General features: G+C 41.3%; 1 protein-coding gene across 1 annotated transcript in view; it reads right to left on the reverse strand.

Moving 5' to 3' along the window:
- The window catches only part of LRP1B (LDL receptor related protein 1B), a 1,835,733-nt gene that overhangs the window by 735,868 nt on the left and 1,072,299 nt on the right, over window positions 1-27,566 (reverse strand). The window contains exons 29-31 of the mRNA XM_063932605.1: window positions 18,952-19,179; window positions 14,185-14,359; window positions 5,254-5,348 (exon numbers count right to left, since the gene is read on the reverse strand). Coding sequence (XP_063788675.1) covers window positions 5,254-5,348; window positions 14,185-14,359; window positions 18,952-19,179 — 498 coding nt within the window. The remainder of the gene's footprint in view (window positions 1-5,253; window positions 5,349-14,184; window positions 14,360-18,951; window positions 19,180-27,566) is intronic.

The following is a 27,566-nucleotide window of genomic DNA, read 5'->3' on the forward strand; positions in this document are numbered from 1 at the left end:
GCATGGAATATCAAAATACATGACGTTTGTGAGGAGCAAGGCAAACCCCTGTTCACAAAAACACTGGCTGACATATTAATCTATCTACTAATTAATGTGGAAAATATTTTAATATTTTTGAGGAAGAAGGGGATGAAATTGAAAATACTACAAGCCCTAAAGCAGGATTTTGATACAAAAGTACTCAGAAACATAACACATTACCTAGGTATTGAAGTGAAATAGGAAACGTTAGCAGGTAACAAGGAACAAAAGTTACAAAACACAAAAGATCTTTGAGGAGTTTTGGATTCAAGGTGCATATTCATTAAAGACTCCCAAAAAGTAACTACATACAGGAAATATTTCAACAAGGTATATCACTAACTGTTATAAAAGGAGTTTGGAGTATAGCAACAGTAACAGGCTGAATATTGCTTATGTACAGTAGTTGTACAGGAGGGACAGTAGGTGACACTGTACCTTAACCTTATCCTGATGTAGTTATGTAGTTTTTCTTTATTTTTATAGTGTATTGTGGGCCAGATTCAGACCTGATCACTACTGTGCGAATTCACAAGGCGGCCGCTTTTCGATAGATTGCGCATACATACAGGTCGTAGTGTGCATGTGCGAGGCCAAACTGTGAAAAAATCCAGCGACTTTTTTAATCACTAGGTGTGCGCAAGCTGATTGATAGGAAGTCGACATTTGGAGGTGGTAACTGACTGTTTTCTAGGAGTGTCAGGAAAAACGCAGGTGTGGCCAAGAGTTTTCAGGGAGGGCGTGTGACCGGATTTGCAGCTGACCGGCGTTCACAGAGATTTTCCTAAGGCGTATGCAGACTTGCACGGGGCTGGTTTTCACAGTTTATCCCAGAATCTTCTTTATGTTGTTTTTGCTTTAACAAAGATGCATTTTCTGCAAAAACATCATCATTTAAGGACTCAAGACTGCAAACAATTAACCTTGAGGTGAATTACCAATTCATATACTTACTGTTTAACCTAACTACTGTATATATTTTGTCTTATTAATGCGACTAGGTCAAGCTGTAAACTATATGAGGTATTTGTGGTAGTGGTGACAGTTTATCCATGCTAGGCACATACTTGCCAATATTCTGGCCACCTCCTCCAGAAGGCAGCCAGCTCTGCATGGTGGGGGGCGTGGCTCGGCATACTGGGTGCGTGACGGAGGGGGGTGACGCTGGGTAGGGACGAAGCAGGGGCATGTCAGTAAAATTGCATCATTGCAGACCTGCCCCCGCTACACAATGCCGAGATTACAGGCATTGTTAGGCAGGGGGCAGGGCTACAATTACGCGATTTACCATGAATCACATCATACCCCCCATCTGTGGGAGCTGTGTGCAGCTTCGGGGGAGGTGCAGGAAGGTGCCATTGGCCAGGAGCCTTGCCCTCTCTTCTGGGGTAACTAGGAGTACCACCCGGTTTTTGGGAGCCTCCTGGCCATTCGAGGAGAGTAGGTAAGTATGGATAGGCATAGTTTGTGACTTTCTGGCTGCCCCTTTTAGGAGGAAGCAACCAGTTTCGGACAGTAGGGATCGGGGCAATGTGGGGCATGTTGCACTGCATAGGTGGCAGGGTCAGAGTGTGGCATAACATATGAGGTCATACGCGCACGCAGGGGGGGTTTCCGAGTACCTAGAAACCCCCCCTTGCCGCCGATCTATCTGCGCTGCTGATCGTTTTTTTTTTTTGTGTGTTTATAGCGTGAGAAACTGACAGGCTGCAGCAGCTCCATCCTTACACAGAGACGCTTGCTGCTTGGTGCTGTAGAGGGAGCTGCAGTGACAGCGCAGCACACAGCTCCTCTCAGGAGGTACTGTACGTGTATGTGAGTTGTGAGGTGAAAGAGAAAAAGGCTGGTGAGGGTACTGAGTAGGCACTGGATGTGTCCAATACACTCATGGAATCCAGGTGGGTGTTAGATACTGTATGTAGGGATTGAAGGAGAGGCCGGTGGTGTGTAATTAAATAGGCTGGCTGGCGGGCAGGGGGGAGGAATGGTGAGGGAAGGCTGTAGTTACTTATAATGGTGTGTGTAGTATGGCATGTGTAGTGTGTGTATGCAAAGCATGCTATATGCATCTATAGTGTGTGTGTGTGTGTGTGTGTGTGTGTGTATACTATGAATGCATGTATACTGTGTATGTATGCTATGCGTATGTATACTGCGTATGTGTGTATACAGTGTGTATGTATGCTGCGTGCATGTAAAGTCTGTGTGTGTGTGTTTGTATGTATGCTGTGTGCATGTATACTATGTGTGTATATATGTGTGCTGTATTGTGTGTGTGTGTGCGCGCGCATGCATGTATGCTGTGTCCATGTATACTGTGTGTGTGTGTGTGTGTGTGTGTGTGTATGTATGCTACTGTATGTGTATGTACGGTGGTCCGGCACTCCTCTGACATTCAAAATAATACTCGAGTGCCCTCTGTAAATAATTATAATTCCGATAAAAAAGTCAGGTGCACTCAGATTTTACCAAAAAACTGTAATGATGCAAAGTCACAGCATATATCCACGTTTCGGGGGCCCGTAGGCCTGTCATGTTGATATGCTGTGACTTTGCATCATTACAGTTTTTGGTAAAATCTGAGTGCAGTGTGCACCTGCCTTTTTTACTGGGATTATATACAGTATATTCATACACAGTACATGTATACACACCCACACATATACGTATACAAACACATGAATACATACATGTACGGAAACCCCCCCATGGAAATCCTGCGTTTGCCACTGGAGGTAGTACAGGGGCAATGCAGCTGCAATCTCATCCTCGTAATCACATCTCCCACTATAAAATGCAGAGATTACTGGCATAGTACAGTGGGGGGTTGTGGCTATGATTCCACAATTCAGCGCGATTTGTGTCATCGGCCACCCAGAACATCCACCTCACCTCGGTAAGTGGACAGATGGGAGTCAGGTAGCAGCAAGCTCTGAGAGACTTGACCACTTTTCCGAGTGGTCGAGAGCGCCACAAGATTTTCGGAGACTCCTGGACATTCTGGGAGAATAGTCAAGTATGATGATAGGATAACCTATGAGTGCATTGTGGCTGGTGATGAACTAGTCAGGAATGAAGCAGGGATAGTGTGAGTATTGCTAAAACCCAGGGGCAGATGTATTATGCCTGGAGAAGTGATAAAGAAGTAATAAGTGGAAGGTGATAACACACCAGCCAATCATTACGGGTTTGAAAAATGACAGTTAGAAGCTGAATGGCTGGTGCGTCATCACCTTCCACTTATCACTTCTTTATCACATTTCTTAATACATTTGGCCCACAGTGTGAAAAACTGTGAAAAGCAGATAGCATAATGCTGCGAAATATACAGTAAGGAAAATAGAAGTCCGAGGAGTTACATGATCATGTAAAAATAAAAGGCTGCAGGCTGATTGTGCCCCACAGCAAACCAATAATTAGCAAAATGTTAATCATGCAAAAACAGGGTCACTCCTGATTTGACTCTGGGTACTGTATCTAACTTTCACTGACATATCTTTATGAAATGTCAGAGATTTATCTTTACATATCACACAGGCCAGATGCAATATTACTTGCTAATAATCATAACTGACACATTTGTGCTCCAAATGCATTTGTATGCTGTATTAGTGCCTCATACATCTCGTATATAAAACTTTGCATAGGCATTATACACATAACACATAAACTGACAGTACCACCAATGACAACCACATCTAAAAATCGTTTTTGCGCTTCGCCATGCAGAATTATAAAATATTGATTGATACATCATAAAACGTTGCCGTTTGCTATCAGTTTAATCAAATGCAACTTGGCTTTTTTTTTTATTGATAAATTGCAAACATCAATATAAGAGGCATTTTAATTAAAAAAAATCACTTTAATATGTCCCCTCTAGTCTCCTGTACTCTTGTTACTTCTGCTATCTGGTGCCTCTGGCACTCTGCTACAGTATTCCTGAGATCATGTGCTACTTGAGTGTACGGTTTGCTTGACTACTCACTAACAGCTTCCCACATGCTCTAACCCTACATGTTTTGTGACTAGATCTTTAAATAAAAGCATCATTTAGAATCAAAGGTCCGCTGGCAAAGTCATTACACATAGTGTAAATTGCTGTCTTTACGATCTCCAACTGTGTATACAGTATGGGGCGCTGATATCATACTCAGTGAATGTGTTTTACGAAAAATAAGTGCTGATGTGTTCATGCTGTCAATTATTTTTTTCCATTAAAAGCACTCTAACGTTAAAATATATATATATGTGTGCCTAGTGCAGTGGGAAACAGGCTAAATATAGTGATACACAATCTGTGTACACCCACCATAAACAAATTTATGTCTCCTATCAATATTTCGATATAAACATTATTTTTAATAGCCCCATAACCATAAGCATTTTTACTGGCATTCCAGTGTCTTGCACATACACGCGTTTTTCCGAATGCATCATGTTCCATTAATTTGCATGTGCAACAGCTCAATGCATTAGGTAGAGCTATAAGAAACTACAATGACCTATAAATCTCACCTACACCTAATGACATATCCTGCCCAAATGATATGGTACTGTACATATCCTCTGCTCTCAAGCCACTCATCAAGTTACTGCATTGCAAATATTGTTGCAAAATAGTAGTTTTGTAAGCAACAATTGGGGCATTCCCTGGGCTTCTGATTGATCGGACGACCAATAGTTCCGTGTATATGCACGATATCATGCATGGTGCGCTCCCATGGGTCATCCGTCGCTTCCCCTGATCTTACTGCATGTTCAAAAGATCAAGGGGAATCGACTGCCTAACCCTTGCAGTGCTATGTGGTGGGGTGGGCCGGCATAGCGTTCGTTCACCCGATCGCTCCGTGTGTATGGTTGCCCAATATGTCGGGCCGAGGAGCATCCAACACATTGGTGGGTACACATTGTACCATGTGTACCCACCTTTAGAGAAGTGACAATGTATTTACATTTGCTTTTTCACCAAGTTTAAGCTGTCTTCAGAGACGTTGATGGGATCGCTTACAAGGGGAATTATTAACTAAGGAATACACCACTTCCCAACCTGTTTAACCCCAAATTTGTACAAGGAAAATACTTTAACTGCAAAATCCCACCCACCATTGATTATTAAGTACCAAGATATTTATTGTGCATTGGATATATATATTCATGGTCACAACTTTAATATACATTCTTGTACAAGATAGAAAATTTTATGTTTCAAAGGTAAAGCATATTTACCAACTGGTTCTTTCTGATTCTGAAAGAGGATCTTGCTGTTGCTTCCATCCATATTTGCCATATTTATACTGTTTCCATCCATCCAGAATATCTTCCTGTATATTAAAAAAAAGTAAAATAAAATGAAGAAATGGGTTACATGACACTCCCCACACACACACACACACACACACACACACACACACACACACACACACACACACTAAAAATAAATACTGATGTCTGATGGGTTTTTTTTTTCATATTCACATTTTTCACTAACATTTTCTTAAAACAGTGTAATTTAAGTATTTAATCAAGTTATGTGTCTAAAAATGGCACAGAATCAGCTGAACGAAAAAAATGTAGTGTACCCAAGTTTGAAACAACAAATTACTGTTACTTAGAATAATGCAAGCCAATCTCTCAACACTATAGAGAATATTTACTAAAGTAAAGGAATCCTGCACCTTACTAAATATACCCCAATAAATAATCATGAAGTTTATTTGTTTTTTACAATTGTTTCTGGATTCATTCAGATTAACAAGAAATTAAAAACTGAGTAGCCATCTGTCTGAGAAAGTAGTCCGGGACCGATTAAAAAAAATAAGACTAATAAATCTCCTGGTCCAGATAGTCTACCTCCTAGGGTTCTGATGGAGCTAAATGCTGAAATAGCAAGGCCACTGTATATGATTTTCACTCAGTCACTTAGATCAGGCTTGATACCAAAGGACTGGAGTATAGTGGATGTAGTTCCAATATTTTTAAAGGGTATTAAACTTTATCCTGGTAACTACAGACAGGTTAGTCTGACATCAATAGTGGGGAAACTATTGGAAAGTATACTAAGGGACCGCATACAGGACTAAATGGAGAAATCCCATGCTATTAATAAGAACCAGCATGGTTTTATGAGAAATAGGTCATGCCAAACTAATTTGATTAGCTTCTTTGAGATAGTAAGCGACAATCTTGAAAGGGTAGCGCAATAGATGTGGTTTATCTGGATTTTGCAAAAGCTTTCAACACAGTACCTCACAGGAGGCTGATTTTCATATTAAGGGAGCTCGGTATAGCAGATACTATTTGTACATGGGTGAGTAATTGGCTTGACAACAGTGAGTGCTGATTAATGGGATGTTTTCTACCTGGGCAAAAGTAATTAATGGAATACCTCAGGGTTCTGTGCTGGGGCCACTATTATTTAATATATTTATTAATGATTTAGGAGAAGGACTAGAAAGCACAGTGTCAATTTTTGCAGACGATACTAAAATATGTAGGGTAATCAAGTCAGATGTGGATGTGGAGTCTCTTCAGAGTGATTTATTTAAACTGGAAGTTTGGGCAATGAAATGGTGTATGAGGTTTAATGTGGAAAAATGAAAAGTTATACAGTTTGGGACTAAGAATAAACATGCAACCTACCAATTAATTGGCAAAAAATATGGGAAACTGTATTAGAAAAGGATTTGGGGGTATTCATTGATAGCATATTTAGCTGCAACACACAATGTCAAAGTGCAGCAACAAAGGCAAATAAGGTGTTAGCATGCATTAAAAGGGGAATTGAGACAAGGGATGAGAGCGTAATCCTGCCACTGTACAAATCATTGGTACGGCCTCATCTTGAGTATTGTGTGCAGTTCTGGGCACCACACTACAAAAGAGACATATTAGAACTTTAAAAGGTTCAGAGGCGAGTTACCAAACTGATTAAGGGGTTGGAGACATTGGACTATGAGGCGAGGCTTTCTAGGTTGGATATGTTTACACTAGAAATGAGACGACTAAGAGGAGATATGATTAATATTTACAAATATATAAAGGGGCAATATGTGGAGCTATCATGTGAGTTGTTTACTAAGAGACCTCCACACAAAACGCACGGACACCCACTTCGGCTTGAGGAGAGGAAATTTCATACTCAGGAAGGGATTCTTCACTGTAAGGGCAATTCGAATATGGAATACACTGACAGAGAAGGTTGTAAAGGCAGACTTAGTCAATGCATTTAAAAGTGGGTTAGACAAATTCCCAATGGAAAAAGATATACGAGGACATAGCTTTTTAACCTAAATAGAATAGGGAGTACAATATAACTCAGGCTGAACTCGATGGACTACTAGTCTTTTTTCAACCTCACCAACTATGTTACTATGTTACATAGGAAATTTGTGATATCAACTCGTCGGTTTCTTTAGTTATATTATTAATCCTAGTACTATAAATAATGGTGTACATTTCATGTTCAATAACAGGTTTACATAGGGTTACCACCTCATCCCGTTAATTTTGGACACATATTAATTACACAGGTTCTGTGGCTGATTAAAACCAGGTGAAATGGAGTCTTGAAGTCAGCTAGCCACAGAACCTGTGTAATTAATATGTGTCCAGAATTAAAGGGATGAGGTGGTAACCCTAGGTTTACATGCTCTTTAACATTTGTTACACCTCAGTTGCAAAACTAATACAGTAGAACGTTTATGCTTTGATAAACATCACAAACAATCGCTACTGACATTGGGCCTGATTTAGCATGGATCGTAAAAGCAAAATCTTTCTCTAATGGGCAAAACCATGTGCAGTACAGGTGGGGCAGATATATAACATGCGCAGAGAGAGTTAGATTTGGGTGTGGAGTATTTAAACTGAAATCTAAATTGCAGTGTAAAAATAAAGCAGTTAGTATTTACCCTGCACAGAAAAAATATAACCCACCAAAATCTAACTCTCTCTGCACATGCTATATCTGCTCCACCTGCAGTGCACATGGTTTTGGCCATTAGAGAAACATTTTGCTTTTGCGATCCAGGCTGAATCAGGTCCATTGTTAACATTGAAACGTAAAATGTTTATTTAATTAGAGTATACAGTAATTTAAGAAACTAGCAGCGGTTTTGTTAAGATTTCAGTTAGAACTTCAAGTTACTACTTCAACATTTTCAAGCAGCAAAAATGCATTAACAATACGGGATGAAAGCCTTTAATAATGCTAGTTAAATTCTAATTTAGTTTTGTGAAAAAGGATAGAAAAATACAGAGGGTGTCAAACACTCTTATATCTAACCATCACATAGTAAAGACAACTATTATTATGTAGTCAGTCATTTATAGCTAGTGACGCTGGTTTTGTCCAGTATAAGCTGGAAGAAAGACAAAGAACAACATCTACATGTTTAAGATCTTAGAATAGCAAAGGCAACCATTAAATACTGTTGGCACACAGAAATGTTTAACTATCAAAAATAAAAACCCTATAATTAAAATCCTGATGAATGATCTGCATCCTAGCATTTATTAACCATCATGTATAATGATCCATTCTCTACATCTGCACTGGAAGGATAAAGATCTCATTGAGTGTCAAGTATGATTTTGACATACGTATAATGTTAGAAATAGAACACAAAAAAATTAGACAGTTACTCTTCAAATATCCATCATTAAGGGCATTGGAAAAACATCAAACAAGCACTCATTAATTATATAATGTGCCAGAATCCTCATTTGGAACTAGGATATAGCTCATTAAATTGTGACTCAATGACATATCATCAAAGTTCTTAAAAAAATAATAAAATATCTCAAAATAGTCATGGGCAATGTACGTTTACTTTTAAACTTCATTTTTACTAATAATTAATTTTTATGCAATTTATTTTTGTTATCTGTACAGTAAACTTTAATCTGTTAAAGTTTTAAGTTGGGGAAGTGGTGCAATATGGGTCATTCCATGTCAGTTCAACCAGACGTGTCCACCACCCATTTCAGATTAGTATGACATTTTTTAGTCAAGAGAGGATGTCAACAAAAGCATTTCTGCCAAATATCTCAACTGTCTGACAATTCCTTTATTATATATTGATTTTTCAATTTATTATTTACTAATCACGGCTTCTTTATCAAGTGTATTTGAAGTATCACAGGTGTTTATTAAGGAATCAGTGCAAAATTGGCGCCCCTAAAGTAACTCTTCCTTCCTGAATAAAAAAATCCAAACCAAATCACTTTATCTGCCAACCGTTTCGAGTTACTGCAAAAATGCACGTTTTTCAAAAATACTTAAAAACACTAGGTTCAATCAACATTAGATATTCCAATTTTTTTTAGATGCTTAACAAAGGTACTCATTACTACCAAACCAAAAATCATAGTGGAGAAAAAAATTCATGAAGTTGACATTCAATTACTGTTGTAATTTCAAAACTTAAACATAACTTGAGTCCATACCTTAAGTTGATTCAACAATCACAATATCTTTCCATTGTACGGAACCTGTCGTAATGGTCTGTAATTTTCCTTAAAGTGTCAGCAGACAGTGACTTCCAGTCCTTCCTTGGATAGTGGGCACTTCCGTTACACAGGGGACGTGAATAAAAGGAACAAAACGCTGAAGGCCAGGACAGCACATTTGTTGATTGGTTTTGCTTTATGAAGTGTACCAGCACATCTTGTTCCTCCTCATTACATTGAATAATATTTCCAATGTACCAGATGTTATTGTATACTGCTGCTATGTATGTTCCAGATTGCAGATCACTTTTGTCTACATTTTTTATGACTGTTTTAGTGACACTAAAGTGGTTATGCAATTAGCCAAGATAAATTAACGTGGCTAATTTCCCGCCAGGGGATATCCAATAAGCCGGCTATCAAGGATTTTTTTTCACCTATCTCAGGCAGACAAAACCACATCCACGGAAATGGGGCGGTTTCTACCAAAACCACTCTGGTATCACTGAATCTGTGTGTTTTTTGGAGATAATGTATTTTTTTACAGGTGACCAAATTGGATAGCCTGTAAAAAAAATATGGGTGAAACAATGTGAAAAATCGCCCGATGTATTTTCACCTGTAATTTGTCCCCCCCCCCCCCAAAACTGTGGTTCCTGCTGTCTTCATGTCGTCTGATGATATTCGGAATATGTGTAGTAGTAGGCTAAAATTGGTGATGTGCAAATGTGTCTCTACCACAGTCTTTGCTGTTTCTAGATGGCTATGCAGCTTGGTTTTGCAGTCTTGCATTTCATTCTGTGAGGCATAGAAAAACTTTATGCCATGTACTGTATCTTTTCAGCCCAGATACTGTATACAGGTCCAAAGGTGTCAATATGTGATGAGTTTCCACTGCTTGCAGACTGGTGCGGGTGGCTAGATGTTTTCCAGCACCATCACTAAAGTAGTGAACATACTCCAACTTTAGTAGTAGTTCAGCTAAGTGTCTCATAACTACAGTAATGAAGTCATGCACAGTTATGGCTACATGGTCATGGTCATCACTTATAACACAGACTCACACAGTTTAAAGTGTCACACAATCATCTTGCCTGAAAAACAGATGTAGCCTCGCGGAAAGTGTGCCAGCAAATACACACCAATAGAAGCCTATGGAGCGAACGCCGGCTGTGATCAGTCATAGCACAGCGCATTTGCACTATGCCGCAATACTTATGCCATGTGCACGCATCACAGAATAGATAAGCGTGGCTCTATCTGTATACAGCAAATGGGAGACATGTTGCTTGTGTAGTGTCCTAGTGGAATCCTTGAATTGCATCCTGCACAGAAATTAATATTTTTCTGCAAAATCTTGTAACACATAGCTTCTGTTGCTGGTCAAATGGTTTCCTTCAGTTGGAGTAGGTATTCAGCCTGCGACTTTTGCTGTACACAGATGGGCCCATGCATCATCAACAGCACTACAAATAATGTAATGGAATTGTTCCACAGTACTAGTGATTGTAACCAATTTACTGTGGACCCACTGCTTATAAATAATTGTGTCCTCATCATCCATGTCACTATCATGAAAAAGTTTTTCAACTATTTTCTGAAGTGCTTCCAGACCTGGGCATTTATCACATTGATGAAGCATACAAGTTTTTTTAAACTGAAGAACAAACAAGAATTTCAGTTAGGTCTTTGTAGTCCACCTTTAGTGGTAGAGCAGAAACCAATAATTTTTTATGTTTTGGTGAGTTTCGCAAACACACACAGAATGCATACCTCTTGCAGCACCGCTAACTAATACACCATGTAGGTTGTAAGGAACGAATCTTAGACAATCCCACTTCAATGTCTGGAAAATGGTATTTGAAAGCAAGATAAAGCTCTTTCAAGTTTACTAGGAGTAGCTTTTTCTGTTTGAATCCTTTTTCCTCCTGGAGCTTACAGAAACAAATTTTCTTTCCTGGGCACATGCGATAATGTTCATCTTTGTAAAACTGCTGTACCTGATTAACCATTTATACAGGAAAGGCTTTCCCTCTATATTTTTCAGGTTCTGCCAGTATACCATGAGATTCTTTAAGTTTTCTTGATTGTTTTACTATGTATTCCGTGACATTAAATAAGTTAGGAACTCAAGTTATGTTTAAGTTTTTAAATTTCATGATTTCTTGTGTTAATTATGTATTTGGTACAATAGTAATTGAATGTCAACTTCAAGATTTTTGTGTGGTAGTAATGAATACCTTTGCTAAGCACATAAAAAAATTTGTGTATCTAATGTTGATTGAACATAGCATTTTTTTTAAGTCTTTTCGAAAAATGTGCATTTTTACCTTAACTCAAAACGTAAAACAGATAAAGTAATTTGGTTTGGATTTTTGGATTCAGGAGGAAGAGTTACCTTAGGGGTCCAAATTTCATGGTGATTCCTTAATAAACACCCATGATACTTCAAATAAACTGGATAAAGAAACCGCAATTAATAAATAATTTAATACATTGAAAAATCAATATTTAATAAATTAATTGTCAGACAGTCGAGATATATTGCAGAAATAGCTGTTTTGACATCCTCTCTTAACTAAAAAAAAAAATCGTAAAAATCTGAGATGGGTGGTGGACATTTAATTTTTTTGGGGGTGATTTGAGGTGGAATGACCCATATGTCATCTGATGTTCCTTTCACGTAGAGCTAGAATCCAGGTGATTGTCGGGGCAAACCAGAGCAAATCAGGTCCAGGCTCAGTGTGAAAGGGTCATGCATCCCGGGTCTATCTTGAGGTTGTGTAAAGCACTATTCCTGGGTCCAACCCACGTAGGCTGCAGTGTAAAAGCAGACCAAGGCCATGACTAAAAAGCTGCAGATTGACTGACTCAGGAGTACTTGGAGATTATGTCATCTCCAAGCATAAAAGAGATAAGTATATCTGTCCCTGACCCATGTTCCGTATCCTGGGTCAGGCAGGGATCCGGTCTTTAAGACGACAGTAAGTAGGTCAACACTGTCTAGGTCGACCACTATTGGTTGACAGTAAGTAGGTTGACATGGTTTCTAGGTCAACAGGGATTCTAGGTTGACATATTCTAGGTAGACATGACAAAAGCTCGACATGAGTTTAAAAAAATATATATTTTTTTAACTTTTTCATACTTTATGATCCACGTGGACTACAATTGAGAATGGTAACCTGTGCTGAGCGCAGTGAGGCACCTTGCCCGAAGCATGGCGAGTGAAGCGATCACTGTACAGAGAAAACAACACCAAAAAAACTAAAAAAAACTCATGTCAACCTTTTCTCATGTCGACCTACTACATGTAGACTTAGAGTCCCTGTCAACCTAGAAACCATGTCGACCTACTTACTGTCAACCAATAGTGGTCGACCTAGTCTAATCTACCTGTCGACCTAAATCTAATCTACCTAAGATACCACACCCGTCAGGCATGGGAAGAGATGGGGCTTCAGTATGAAAGGGGTATTAGAGCCTATGCATTTCAATTTTAAGTTGTGTGTTTAGGTATACATTAGTCTGCTAGCCAAGAAAGGGCCCACTATAATGCTGGGACACAACTGAACATTTTCTAGACTAGATAATGTTTGGTACTTAAGAAATGATCCCAAGATCATCCAGTCTGGTGAACTACATGGTTATCATTCTGAGAGAATGTACTTTATCCAGGGGCGCTGTAATAGAGGAGGACGCCCATGTGCGGCATCCTCGTTAGAGTCTGAACACTAGAGAGCTCAGATTCTAATGAGCATGAGCAGGTCTCTGGGAAAATGGCATGACGGCCATTTTCCCAGCGATTTCTATACTGTGCATGTGCTAACCACAGTGAAAATAGCTGCTGCTCCATTTTCATGGTGATTGCAACAGTGTTGCTGTCATCAGCGCGGCACTTCGGCATGGTAAGCATTCAAGAAATGGGTGCAGCGTGTGTGGTGTGGGCCCCGCATCAATCAAGGGCCCGTGTATATCGCACACACTGACTGCACCAAGTTTAAATATGCAGTGACTTTATCTCTGTCCACTTTATACCTCTCCAAGCCAAGGCTTAGTATATAGATGGCAGAGATCATTATAACTATTTTAGGTCTACCAACAAATGGCTAATTACCACCTAAACATTAGCAGTTATGTAAGAATTAACTAACATGATGCTGGCCTATTTATAAGACCACCCTTATTTACAATTATTGCCATGTCTGTGGCAAACTGCAGAGCCTGCCCAGGTAGTGCAATCACCCATAAAAGATACATTGGCCACACAGGCTCCAAATTGGGCAACTGGGACAGGATTATGGCATGTACTGCATGGCTCAATGATAGTCAGTTACAATGGAAACCTAGGCCTGAATGTGCAGTCCTGTTTTTGTTAACAAGGCCCAATAAAAAACAGAAGCCCTCTGAAAGCTATTAAAGCATAGCCCCCTCTTTAGAAAATACCAGATAGTAGAATAAATTGTTTAAAGGCCAGCATCAAGAAAATGATTAGCAAACCTCAACACAGAGCATTACATTATCACCATGTTCAACATTATCCCCAAAATTCCTACTCATCTAGCAATTAATTCATTGCAACTGGTTCCAAATGGCAGTTTGTGGCTGGGTAATTATCATTATCTCCCATGTAGCAGCAGTTATCCCTGTATCCCTTTGCAGAACTTCTTACGGGATAATTTTATAATGAAAATAATAATACTTTACCCCCTGACTGGGTGAACAGCCAGACTCTGGGCTTTATCAATCCCATGTATAACTGATGTTTTCAGCGAGCCATCCAATCTGGCAACATTAATTTGAGTTTCATCAAACTCCGAACTAATCCAGTACAAATTACGGGACACCCAGTCCACCGCCAACCCTCTGATGCTGGGAATATCTGCAGAGGTAAACATAAAAAGGAAATTGTAATACAGTTTAGTGAGGATGTGACTGCAGAGCTTCCATAAAATTCAATTATCACTTTACTGTAACCAAAAGAATCTACAAGACTGTAATCGTATCCCCTATTGGCTCATTGAGAGGACATTAATAATCATTAATGTTTTACTGCTGGGGATGCTGAAATCCTGCAGCAACAATTATCATTAAATTACACTTATGGTCAATAATAATTCACTGGAACACATGTTGGGAAAAAAATAAAACTCTGTCCTATAGACTCTGGCCATGCAAATTAAGACAGTCAATTTGTGCACTCTGGGTATTGTTTAGGAAATTGTTCTGTCAAAATTGCATGTCCTTACAGCAAGTGTTCGGCTGCCACATGGGGATGTAGATGTGCATCACTGTTAATAACCACATCTACAATAACCATATTACAGTAAGTGCAAAATTAACAAGATACAACTGAAATCAATTTCCATATTAAAATACACAATATATAACAGACTATGTTTTACAATTGTGCATATTACTACCCATTATGTTACATTATAATGTATTACCCTATTATTACAGTAATCTGAATATGATATAAGAAATGTATGATGTTGTTCACCTTCAGGTCACTTTAATTGTTTTGATTTCATGAGTCCTGCCTGCAGCTTTTACTAACATTATAGATTTTAAATACTGTAGCGAGAAATTTTTGTTTTTTTTGTTTTTTGGTAGTGGTACATACAGCTCTTGTTTGCTGATGCATTGGATACAATTGTGTCTAGAAGTATCTTTATATAAATATCTTAGGAATCTGAAAATAAGAACTTTGGAGGTTATTCAGAGTCAGAAGCAGCTTTGCTAAAACAGCAACACAGCTAATGATAAAATTGCATGCCAGGGGCCACCCAGCACAGGGCAAGGCCACTCAGCTTGTGCAGCGCCGCCCCATGATGTGATCGCATTGCAGGATCAAAATAGAGGTAGACCCCTGCATATGCAGCCAGGCCACCCCAAAAATGGCCAGGATATGCCTGTTTCCTGCTCCACTCACCACCAATGCCGCATCACCGCCCCTTTCCACCGCCTGTCAATCACTATGCAATTGCATCCTTCCAGGATGCAATTGTATTGTACTGCCCGCACATACGTGATGTAATCGCAGCGCATGCACAGACGGACAAAAATCATCCATTTGCGATATCACAAAATAAAGTCCACCTTTGAAGAACCCGTTAATCAGGGAAGCTGTAAAGCTAAAGCTATATACTCAGTAAAGACTGCGCTACAGCAGTCAATACCTTAAAACTACTCCTTTAAATGAAATATCTACCTATAGCATGCATAAAAATACATTTCAAGGTGATGTAAACCCCAAGCATCACAATATTTACATGGTCAAAGGGGATATCCCAAAAATGAATGCGAGCATTACATTATCAGCTTGCAGCCTGACCTGGGATGTCCATTTTGGTCAGATACACAGTGTTGCTGTTTCCATTTTCTTTCAATTTATGAAAATTTTTATATTTAAAATACAATTTATATTAGAAGTAGAGATGTTATTATATGTATGTTAGAATAGATATGCTAAAGTGGCCCTGTGTACTGACAATATCCCATTGCAATACAAGTCTACTGGCCAATTTGGGATATGTCAACACGGTGTCATCTGTCAGTGACTCCTCCAATAATTTCTGCTCTTAACCAATCAGATATATGGCAAATGGTTGGAAAGAGGCCCTTAGTGATGGAGCAGGTGAGAGACGTTCTGCCTTAGAAAGGACACAGTTGGTTAGGGAATGGGAGAGATTGCCTAGTGCTCAGCAACACTTTCAAGAGTTGCTTAATAAATACCTGACACCAGGAAATCAGCAACAACAACAATGAATGCATCTTAAAAGTAAGCTCCACCCAATGGTAAAATTTTGTTTATTAGGGAATTCAGGTGATCTTTACTGACCAGCCGTCTGAGTAGGGGATCTTCTACTAGAACCATATTATTTATCAGGGGCCTGCAACAACCATTGGCACCTGTATCCCACCATAAACCAGAGGAAGCAGTTCCCATGCACTGACTAATCAGTGTGGCCCCATTCATTCCTATGGAGAGTCTCAGCGAGTGAATTCTCATTCGTGTCGGGGCTCCATGAGGAGAAGTCACATCGTTCATTTTGCTAAGACTTGTGGCATACCTAAATGGACTCAAGAGGATATGTCCCTGCAGACAGAGTGAGTAATACATTGGTGAATGAGGGTATATGGGAGAGTGATTAATAAATACCTTTACTAATTAACTACAGGGCCTGAGTACTTTATTTTAATATCTTTTTTACAGATCGAGTACAGGTGCCAGCATGCCCTTGATGTTGGACGTGTTGATACTTGTGGTTCTCAAAGTGTTATCATGGCCTGACTGGCTTGCTGGAACCTGTAATCTATCTGTAGCCTACCTGTAAGGAACGATATTAATTATAAATACTATTGACCAATACCTCCGTACCCAAAGCCCCTGTGGTACGGAGAAAATTCCTGGGCTTTCAGCCTAGAGTAACTGGCCTGGGACTGGTTATATTTTTGAAGGTGGCGGGGGCACACATCATCTTTTTTATAAATTTAGCAATTTTTACACTTTTTTATGCAGTAAAGCATGCACAGATCCTGGTGATCCTAGTGATATGTGCAGTGCTTAATATTACCTCACCATTGAAGTAGTTCTATAATTTCAGTAGGTTTGCTGAGAGCTTAACAGCAGGTTCTAAATCTGACGCTTAGTAAATATGGGGTTTCTATACTTGTAATGAAAAAATAATTGCTGGTAAGACCATTTTCAATTGTGTCAAGTCTTATACAGGATAAACCTGCTCTCTTATTATGAACATACAAGGGTGGAGCTGCAATATCACCAATAGAAAGGGGTCCTGCTCTCAAATAACACTAATAGAAATGAAGGGGGTGATGGGTGGGGTGGAAAAACTCACCTGCCTCATTACTGACATCATCCACCTCACCTGATAGAGTTGTCAATCAACCCCCCATTTCTATTAGTGTTCTAAAGTCTGAATAGACACCAGAATTCCATCAATTTTACATACTGGGCATTTCATAGCATTAAAATATTCATTATATATGTACAGGTTGAGTATCCCATATCCAAATATTCAGAAATACGGAATATTCCGAAATACGGAATTTTTTGAGTGAGAGTGAGACAATGAAACCTTTGTTTTCTGATGGCTCAATGTACACAAACTTTGTTTAACACACAAAGTTATTAAAAATATTGTATTAAATGTCCTTCAGGCTGTGTGTATAAGGTGTATATGTAACATAAATAAATTGTGTGAATGTAGACACACTTTGTTTAATGCACAAAGTTATAAAAAATATTGGCTAAAATTACCTTCAGGCTGTGTGTACAAGGTGTGTATGAAACATAAATACATTGTGTGCTTAGATTTAGGTCCCATCACCATGATATCTCATTATGGTATGCAATTATTCCAAAATACGGAAAAATCCGATATCCAAAATACCTCTGGTCCCAAGCATTTTGGATAAGGGATACTCAACCTGTATTAGCATTTTCAATATGCAGTAGCATGCAAACAATTATGTTGTATAGATAAACTTATAAGAACAATGACATGTAAATAAGATATTGAGCAAAACGATTGGTCAGTGCATAAAAACATAGAATGTGACGGCAGATAAAAACCACTTGGCCCATCTACTCTGCCCCTTTTTTTATCCTATTTTTACCTCAAACCTTATTTGATGCTTATTTCCTTGTAAGGATATCCTTATGTCTATCCAAAGCATGCTTAAATTGCTCTACTGTCTTAGCCTCTACCACCTCTGATGGCAGGCTATTCCACTTGTTCACTACTCTTTCTGTGAAGTAATTTTTCCTCAAATTTCCCCTGAACACACCTGCCTCCAGTTTCAGTGCATGTCCTCATGTTCTAATACTTTTCTTCATTTGAAGAATGTTTGTTAAAATCCTTGATATCTTTGTACTATTTAGATTAATTTAATTTTACAGTGAATATATCCAAAGCAACTATAAGACCTTAATAGATCTATAACTTTAATAGAAAATACAAGGAATAAACTCTATTACAAAATAAAAGTGTACCATGGTTTTAAGAAGTCAGCACAGCAAACCATAGTGGACCTGATTTGAATGTAAATATGCCCCTTAGGTATGTGAGCTAAATATATTGGCACACTTACGTTTTTAGATGCAGGCATTGAAGCATATGTGCAACCTTAGATGTAGCATACGGAGCAAAGAATTATAATCATCAACACGAAAATGTGCACCCATTGTATGTAGGCGATAAATTGACATCTCATAGCCAGCTAATGTATTTCATGATCTGTTTAGCTTATGCATCTAGAAGGAGAACGCTGCGACTGCACACCCGTACTTGTACTGTACATTAATGTCCCTCATCCACTAGTTGAAGTGCACAGGACCTACATTGTGTAGACCTTTTCCCACCACTAAAAATGACTTGAGTATTTTCCAGCCTTTGGATTAGTTTTCTGTATTTTAAGAAATAATAAAAAAGATGCCTGTAAATGTACCTCCAGAAATGACTGTCTCCAGGCCTGTTCCATTTATGAAAGCACGTTTGATTGTCTGGGTCTTCACATCAGTCCAATACAACCTCTCTTCAGCAGCATCAAAATCCACCACTGTAACGTCATCAATGTTTGGCACGGTGAAAGCCGTAATGAAGTTGAAATATGGATTGTCTATGTCTACTCCCCGTATCTCTGACCTCCTGGCATAGATGAGAAACTTCTTCATTTCTGGAAAGCAAAAATGTACACTCAATTTTTACCCATCTGTCGTTAAGCGGCATAATTCCGATATATACAGTGTAGACTGCCATTCTCTGGCCGCAACCAAAATTCATCATTTTACAACACATGGATTTACAGGAACAAGTTACATGAGCTCACTATTAAATTACGGGTTTATAGTAATTTGATAGACTGCATTCATGTGAATATTGGTCCATCTAGCATAATGATTTCTTCTATTAGGTTATATGTGCCCTTCTTTACTGTAAATTGGACCATAGAAAAACTGCTACAAGCTATGCATATCTATTTGTCAAACATTGACTGAATTCAAACAAACAATTCTAAATGAAAGAATGAGAGATTCTAGAGTGGGAGCAGCAAGGAAATAAAACACATGTTGGTTTTAAAAATACTGATTTGTGCAAAACAAAATACATGTTGTGAACTTTCAATTTCATGAAGTCTACAAACAACACGGACCCTGTCCATCACTGAAACCTAAATTTAATAGTGACCATAAAACCTTATTTGTGCCGTTATCTAGGATAGCAGAAGCGTTGACTTGGCCACATCGTAAGAAACAGGCATGACAACTGGGATAAGTGCCCGTGAGTCATGAATGGATAATAAAGCTGACAGAAACCTGGTTAAAATATGAAATGTGCCATGAAATGGCTTTTTAATTCTGAACCTAATAGTATGTCCAAGGAACGGTAAAATTTTAGCATTTGTACATATTGTATGCATGCTTATTTTTTTTTATCTCCCCTTCAGGAAGGTATATATATATATATATATATATATATAGTCAACGCCACTAGCAGGAGGGGCAAATAGTGTCATTATAGCATGACCTCCCGGGCAGTTAACTGAGAAAAAAAAGTAATCACGCCAGTGTCCTGCCAATTTCACTATAAAGTTAGCAGGATGTGGGAGGGTAACCTGCCCTCTTGGGAGTCCGAAGAGACTCTGCCAGACACTCCAGCTGTTACTAGAGACAACCATCAATTCAAGACTCTGCTGATTGTGATTACGCCTAGCTGGCATAGGCTGTCAAATGAATATACTGCACACTGCATCAGCTTATACGGGGTCATTTTGGAGCTCCTATACCCCGTGATAGATGTATGCAGATCTAGACTTTCAGCACTCTGTTGATTGTTTTGGAACTAACAGGTTGAGACATAGTGAACATTCATAAATCACATTTGCTACATGTAGCCTTTTTAAGTGTGTTGCAGGAAGGATTAACTTGCCAGTGATTTATATACGCATTAGTACAACTGTTTTTATGTATTGTCATTAGAGGTATTGCATTTTTGCTCCCTCAGTGTTAATGCTTGGATTTTGTATGTATCTGATGAGTAAAACTTTTTTTTTTTTTTTTTCAATAAATGTTTATTGATGTAAGGTAAGAACATATTACAGCGAGTAATAGAAGACAGCAAATACAATTCAAATGTCATCATATCCAATTGATACAAACAATGACTGTTTATGAACTTAACATGGCCTGCTGTTGGGGGACTCCCCGGCTAGGGCCTTATCTAAAATTCAAAGACGCTTCAGGCCATTCTAGATGCTAGCTGCCTCAATAAAGCATTTCCAATTTTTAAAACAGTTCCAGAAGACGTTTCAGAAGAGTACAGAGTGGAAAGGAAGAAGAGAAAAAGGAAAAAAGAAAAAGGGAGGGGTTAGAGAGTCTGAGAAGAGGGGGGGAGGGGAGGACACAGCGAATCTTCCGTGTCTAGTCTTGTCGGAAGTCTGAGGTGTACGTTTCTAGCTTCAGTTGTTTCCAAGAGGACAGCGGGGGGGCCCGGGTAGGGGATCAAAGTAAATGGTCTAGGTCGCTACAGCAATGTCGAGTAAGCTTGTGAGGCCTTAAATTCGAGCCAAGGGGACCAAGTAGTCGTGAATCCTTGGTTCGTCTCCGGTGTCACCCGCAATTCCTCCATAGTCATATACCATTCTACTCTGGCGATCCACTCCCTCACGGTAGGAGGAGTAGTCGATCGCCAGTGAACCGGAATGACCGCTTTGGCTGCGCTATTGAGAAATTTTAATAGAGATTTTTTATATGTTGACAGGGGCCATGAAGTACAGTTGAGAAGCCAGAAAGTAGGCTCCGAAGAAACCCCTGGATCCACTAACAATTTTGAAATTGCTATAACCTTGTCCCAAAAGGGACGAAGCTTGGGGCAGCTCCACCAAATATGCATCGGGGAGCCCGGATGATTGTTGCATCTCCAACACGCATCTGTTACATTGGGAAACATTTTAGCTAATGTTTGGGGACACCTATACCAGCGAGACAGGACTTTAAAATGCGTCTCAAGGACCGAATAACTAGAGGAGCTGGCAAAGGTGGCCTGAAAGCTCCTTTCCCAATCCTCCTCCGACAAGTCTATCTGCACGTCATGGCCCCAGTCTCTGGCATATTTGGGTAGATCTGGGAATTTATTCTCAATCAGTATCCTATAGCACCTTGAGAGGAAGTGTGGTGGGCGAGAAGGCTCCAGGCAAAGGCTCTCAAAAGCTGTTAATGATCTACTCAGGCTCGGGCGCATAGCGCTCCCCATGGCAAAATGTTTTAATTAAAGATATTTCCAGATCTCTGAAGGCGATAGGTTCCACTTGGATTGTAGTGAGGGGAAAGGGACCATCTCTCCACGCTCCACCAGTCCGCCGACACGTGTCACCCCCGCCCTTTTCCATGAGTCGAATCCCAGGCCTGAGGCAGCCGGTGGGAAATCTGGATTGTTGAACAGTGGGGTCATAGGGGAGTATTTAGAAGATATGTGTGGTAGTACCCTAAGTCTGCCCCAGCGTGTAAGTGTAGGGCCAATAGTAGGGTGATCCACACGTGGCAGCTTTGAGCGCCAGGGGTAGTATGCAATGGGGGCAGGCATCACCGTTCCCTCGATATGAACCCACTGTTTTATGTCATGTGGGCGCGACCATTCCATAATTCGATGGAGAATAATGGCCTCATAGTACAGAGTAAAGTGCGGTAGCTGAAGACCCCCCTTGTGTTTAGGGCGAAAAAGGATGTCGTGCCGGAAACGAGGTCGTTTATCCCCCCAGACGAAGTCCCTCACCGAATTATGTAAGTCTCTGAACCATGCTTTGGGAATGGATATCGGGAGCGCCTGGAGGAGATAAAGGACCCTCGGCAGAACATTCATCTTGATGACACTAAGCCTCCCCAACCAGGACAGTCTTTTGTTGCCCCAGTCCCGGAACTCAGAACGGAGTGAGGTCAGTAGTTTTTTGAAATTTTCGTCAAAAAGGCGTGATAAGTCTTTATGGAGTGTGACCCCCAAGTATTTGAAGCTAGAGGGATGCCAGTGGAAGGGGAAGGATTGTTTAAGGTTATCAAGAGCTTGGGAGGCCAGTGACACATTCACTGCCACTGACTTGGAGAGGTTAATCTTGAAGTTTGACATGGCACCGTACCTATCAAGCTCTGTCATCAGGTTGGGGACAGACACTACCGGGTTGGACAGGATAGCTAACAAGTCATCTGCGAACAGTGCGAGTTTGAATTCTCTACCCCCAGCCGTGAGTCCCGAGATGTTCGGATTTAATCTAATGGCTCCCGCCAAGGCCTCCATACAGAGGACAAAAATTAGTGGCGAGAGGGGACATCCTTGTCTAGTGCCATTCCTTATCGGAACCGGGCGGGACAAGTCTCCATTAATTTTAATCCTTGCAGAGGGGGAGTTATAAAGTGCTAAAATGCGCCCTAAACTGATCGGTCCCAACCCCAGGTGACGCAGGACCCCCTCCATGAACATCCAATCTACTCTGTCAAAAGCCTTCTCGGCATCGGTAGAAAGCACCACCATCGGTTCACGTTTGCTCGAGGCCAAGTGTATCAAATCAATGATTCTGGTGGTGTTATCGCGCGCCTCTCTTCCGGGTATGAAACCCACCTGATCCGAATGCACAATATTGGGGAGTAGCAGCTTCAATCTGTTTGCTATAAGTTTAGCAAACAGCTTGACGTCTGTGTTGAGGAGGGATATGGGTCGGTAGCTAGCGCATTGAGCCGGGTCTTTCCCATCCTTTGGTATAACCGTAATGAATGCCTCTAATGATTGAGGGGAGAAACCCCGGTCGTCAGAGATCTCATTGAATGCCAGTAGCATTTTGGGCAGGAGAGCGCTCTTAAAGAGCTTGTAATAAGAAACTGTATAGCCATCTGGGCCTGGGCTCTTTCCGGAAGGAGCTTCCTTAAGGGCTTGTTCCAATTCCGGGAGGGAAAAAGGGGAGTCTAGCCAGGCACTCTCATCCGCTGATATTTTAGGGAGTCCTGCGTCGCTAAGGTATCCCTCCACCAGGTCTAGAGTTGTCGACAGGGATGTCGGGGTTCCTAGTGTCCGAAGATTATATAATTTGGAGTAGTAAGCGTGGAAGGTTTCGGCAATGTCCTTTGTAAGGGTGCGGCGGGTCCCCGCTGCATCCTGTACCGACTGTATAAATAGCGTGGCCCTCTGCGCGCGGAGCGCCCTAGCCAATAGTTTCCCCGGTCTGTTGCCCCATTGGTAAAAGCGGTTTCTACAGAGCCTGTAGTCCCTCTTAATGTCTGCGAACAACAATTTGTTGAGAGCAGATCTCGTCTCAGTCAGGGCGGTCAGTACCGATGGGGAGGGGTTCGTTTTGTGTGATGTCTCTAAGTCCTTAAGTCGCTGGAGTAAGGTAGTCTTTTCCCCGAGTCTCTCTTTTTTCAGCATGGAGCCTAGCTGTATGAGCTTTCCTCGTAGAACACACTTGTGGGCCTCCCACACCGAGACCCGGGAGACATCTGGCGTCTCATTATCTAGAAAATAGTTCTCTAAAGTCTCAAGCAGCTGGGGTTGGAACCTCGTATCCATTAGAAGTTGTTCATTCAACCGCCGGGTACATTGCTTGGAGTATGGATGGGATGTCTCCAGGGACAGGTGGACAGGAGCGTGGTCCGACCAAGTGATTAGTCCAATAGCTGTTTCCCTAACTAAATGTAGGAATCTGTGAGGTAGGAGGAAATAGTCTAGTCTGGAGTAAACGTCATGGGGTCTGGAGTAGAACGTATAGTCCCTGTCCCCGGGGTGTTGAAGCCGCCAGGTGTCGATCAGCTGGTGGTCGTGGAGAGACCGCCGCACCCCACGGTGCGATGCTAGGGAGGGCCTTGCCGGCGCCCCAGAGATGTCCACCTCTGGTTGGAGGGTCCAATTAAGATCGCCTCCAATAACTGGAATACCTGCTATTAAGGGAGCTACGCGATTAAGAGCCTTCGCCAAGAAACTGGGTTGTGATTGGTTGGGAACGTATAGGTTAATAAATGTATACGGCTGATCAAACAGTGTACATTTCACTAGGAGTATCCTGCCCTCCCCCAAGGATTCGGACGTTATATCTCGGAAAGGCAAACGTTTAGATAGCAAAATAGCTACTCCTAAAGATTTACCCTTGCTATTGTTGTTGTAGAAAGAATGTGGGTAGTTACGGTCTTTGAGACCTGGGGCCACTCCCACTTTGAAGTGGGTTTCCTGTAAAAACGCCCCATCAGCTCTGAATGCAAAGAGGTCCCTAAGCAGCCTCGAGCGTTTCTCCGGGACATTGAGGCCCTTCACATTAAGGGAAACCAGTTTTATATGTGTCAGTTTAGTGTCTACCGCCATCGACTGGAAACATATATGGAATGCTTAGTCCGACCCAGAAGACACGACATCTCGCACAGCAGAGAGATACACAGTAGGGGGAGGGGGGGGGAGAGGAGGAAAAAGAAACAGAAACAAAGAGAACATAAAGAAGGTAGGTCGATAGACCTAACATATGCAGATATCAGCTGAAAAAATAAACTGAATAAATGGCAACTCTACCGCCTCCTGGGAGCTCGGACGCGCTATTCGCGTCGGAGACCAAGAATACTCGGGCGGTGCAGGGGCGAACTGGGGGGTCAGTGCCAGCCCCAACCCCAACAGGGAATATAACATCACAATCAATAATATATCTGAACAGTTTGATCACACAACTAAGAAAAACAACCACTGAAAATAGATGGAAGTTAACCAGGAACAGGTATCTCCGACCCGTACTGGTCTGGTGAACATTCGTTAAGCCAAGTACGATCTCGATGCCCTGACCACCTCCCAGCTGGGAGAGTGTGCCGCACGGCATGGAGATCCCCCGAGTCGGCAATAATTATTTTAAGCTAAGGAAGGACCCCCCGAAATTGTTCCAGTGAAAGTCCTGAACCAAGCTGCGATCTTCATCTCTTCGCCGTTTGCGTGGAGGAACGCAGCTCCCTAGGGGTTCTCGGGTTGCGGTGGACAAGGTGCCAGTCGTTGTCAGGGTGGGTGAGTTCAGGTGGGGCGCCGTCCTGATGAGTAAAACTTTACATTAACTATGGGCCTAATTCAGATGCGGCTGCAAAGCAGCTATTGTATGCAAATCAGTCGAAGTTATCTTGCTGCGCATGCGTCTGAGCCGCAGTGCACACATGCAGTGAGTGAAATGTGATTGCGGTCGCATCGAGGAATTAGTCACAAAGTGAGTGACAGGAAGACAGCGTTTAGGATTGGTAATGGGGAGTGGTTGGGTAAATGCGGGGGCTCATAGATGGTCAGAGGGCGTTTTCTGGTGTGCATAAATTGGCAGTTGCAATCTTACTTGCTACTGAAGAGCCCTCAGGATCCCAGGAGAGCAGCTCAGCCTGCGTGTCTACAGAGGCACTCAGACTCTGCGGCAGGACCCGATTTGCAGCGATTGTACCTGACGTATCAACAATTATACGCTATTGGATGGAAATGATGCTATAGCAGTGAGCGTCCCTATGCTCAGGTTAGCTTCTGCCCACTTTAGGATATAATCACAATTTAATACGACAAAGGATAGCAGCAGCAGCAGCAGCAAGAGCAACCGCAACTGCATTAGGCCCCTTGCTCTCCTTGAATTTGTCCTTTTTCTTCTACAGTATTTAATACCCTGGGGCCCATCCTCCCCATATTAGGTGTAGCAGCAATTCAACTTACTGAATAGATCTAGTCTCTATGCTTTAGGAGCACCCTGTCTTCTTTTTTCTGTAAGTATGATGTGTGTATCATGAAAAAGATATGGGCTTTGATTCATTCTATGAAAGTTTGACTAATGAATGTGTAAATATGTCAATGGTTGTTAGGTTACTTTTCCTGCTATTAGTTCAATGCTACTTAAAACCCCAAGAATCCTCTCCTCAAATTAAATAAAACACAATTTCATATTCAAAATTAAACATTTATTAAAGTGTTTTATATTTCTGTAACTAAAACATTTTTGTTTGTTTGATTACAGTGATAGCTGAGAAAAGAAAATTCTGAAGAAATTACAGAGCAATCATACAGTAGGTTTATTAGGGTGGTCTTAAGGTTGCCGGCGACCGGGCTCCCGGCAACCACTATAGCGGCACCGGAATCCCCGACTGCCGGCATACCGACATCTTTTCTCCCTCTTGGGGGTCCACGACCCCCCTGGATGGAGAATAGGTAGCATGGCGCGTGTAGCGCGCCACCGTGCCGGCAGCATGGCTCATTTGTGCTCGCTCAGCTGTCGGTATGCCGGCGGTCGGGATTCCGGCATCGGTATGCTGGTCGCCGGGACCCCGACCGCCGGCAAACCATACTACACTTGGTTTATTACCGTAATTGTGAAGTCTAACGTAGCACATTTAACAGTAGCATTAGCCTAGACTGTGATAATGTCTGTCTGTGACCATTTGGGAATGGGTGACCAGCGGTCAGGATCCCGGCGGTAAGCATACCGATGCTGAGATCCCGGCCGCCAGAATGCCGCCAGGGGGGCGAGCACAATAAAGCCCCTTGCGGGCTCGGATGGCTCGCTGCGCTTGCCAAAGGTTCTATTCCCACTCTATGGGTGTTGTGGACACCAATGAGTAGGAATAGTCATGGGCCCCCTGCCGGCATTCTGGCGGCCAGGATCCTCGCTTCGGTATGCTGACTGCTGTAATCCCAACTGCCTACATCCCTCTGTAACAGCTGGTTACAATACAATATGGAACATAGGGGCAGATGTATTAACCTGGAGAAGGCATAAGGAAGTGATAAACCAGTGATATGTGCAAGGTGATAAAGGCACCAGCCAATCAGATCCTAACTGTTAATTTACATATTGGAGCGGATTGGCTGGTGTGTTTATCACCTTGCACATATCACTGGTTTATCACTTCCTTATGCCATCTGCCCCAATGTGCTCCAGTCTTTTTATTTTATACGTAAAATAAATATTCATGAGAATGCAGCCAGTCAATTCACTAGGAACCACTGACACTGAAGCACTTCACTAGTTTCCGGTCACCTAGCAAAGTGCATTCTGAGCTCAGAATGGGTGCGTCTCCTGTTCTGATGCAGCCT

This window comes from Pseudophryne corroboree, chromosome 7 (genome assembly GCF_028390025.1).
Source record: "Pseudophryne corroboree isolate aPseCor3 chromosome 7, aPseCor3.hap2, whole genome shotgun sequence".
Taxonomy (NCBI): Eukaryota; Metazoa; Chordata; class Amphibia; order Anura; family Myobatrachidae; genus Pseudophryne; species Pseudophryne corroboree.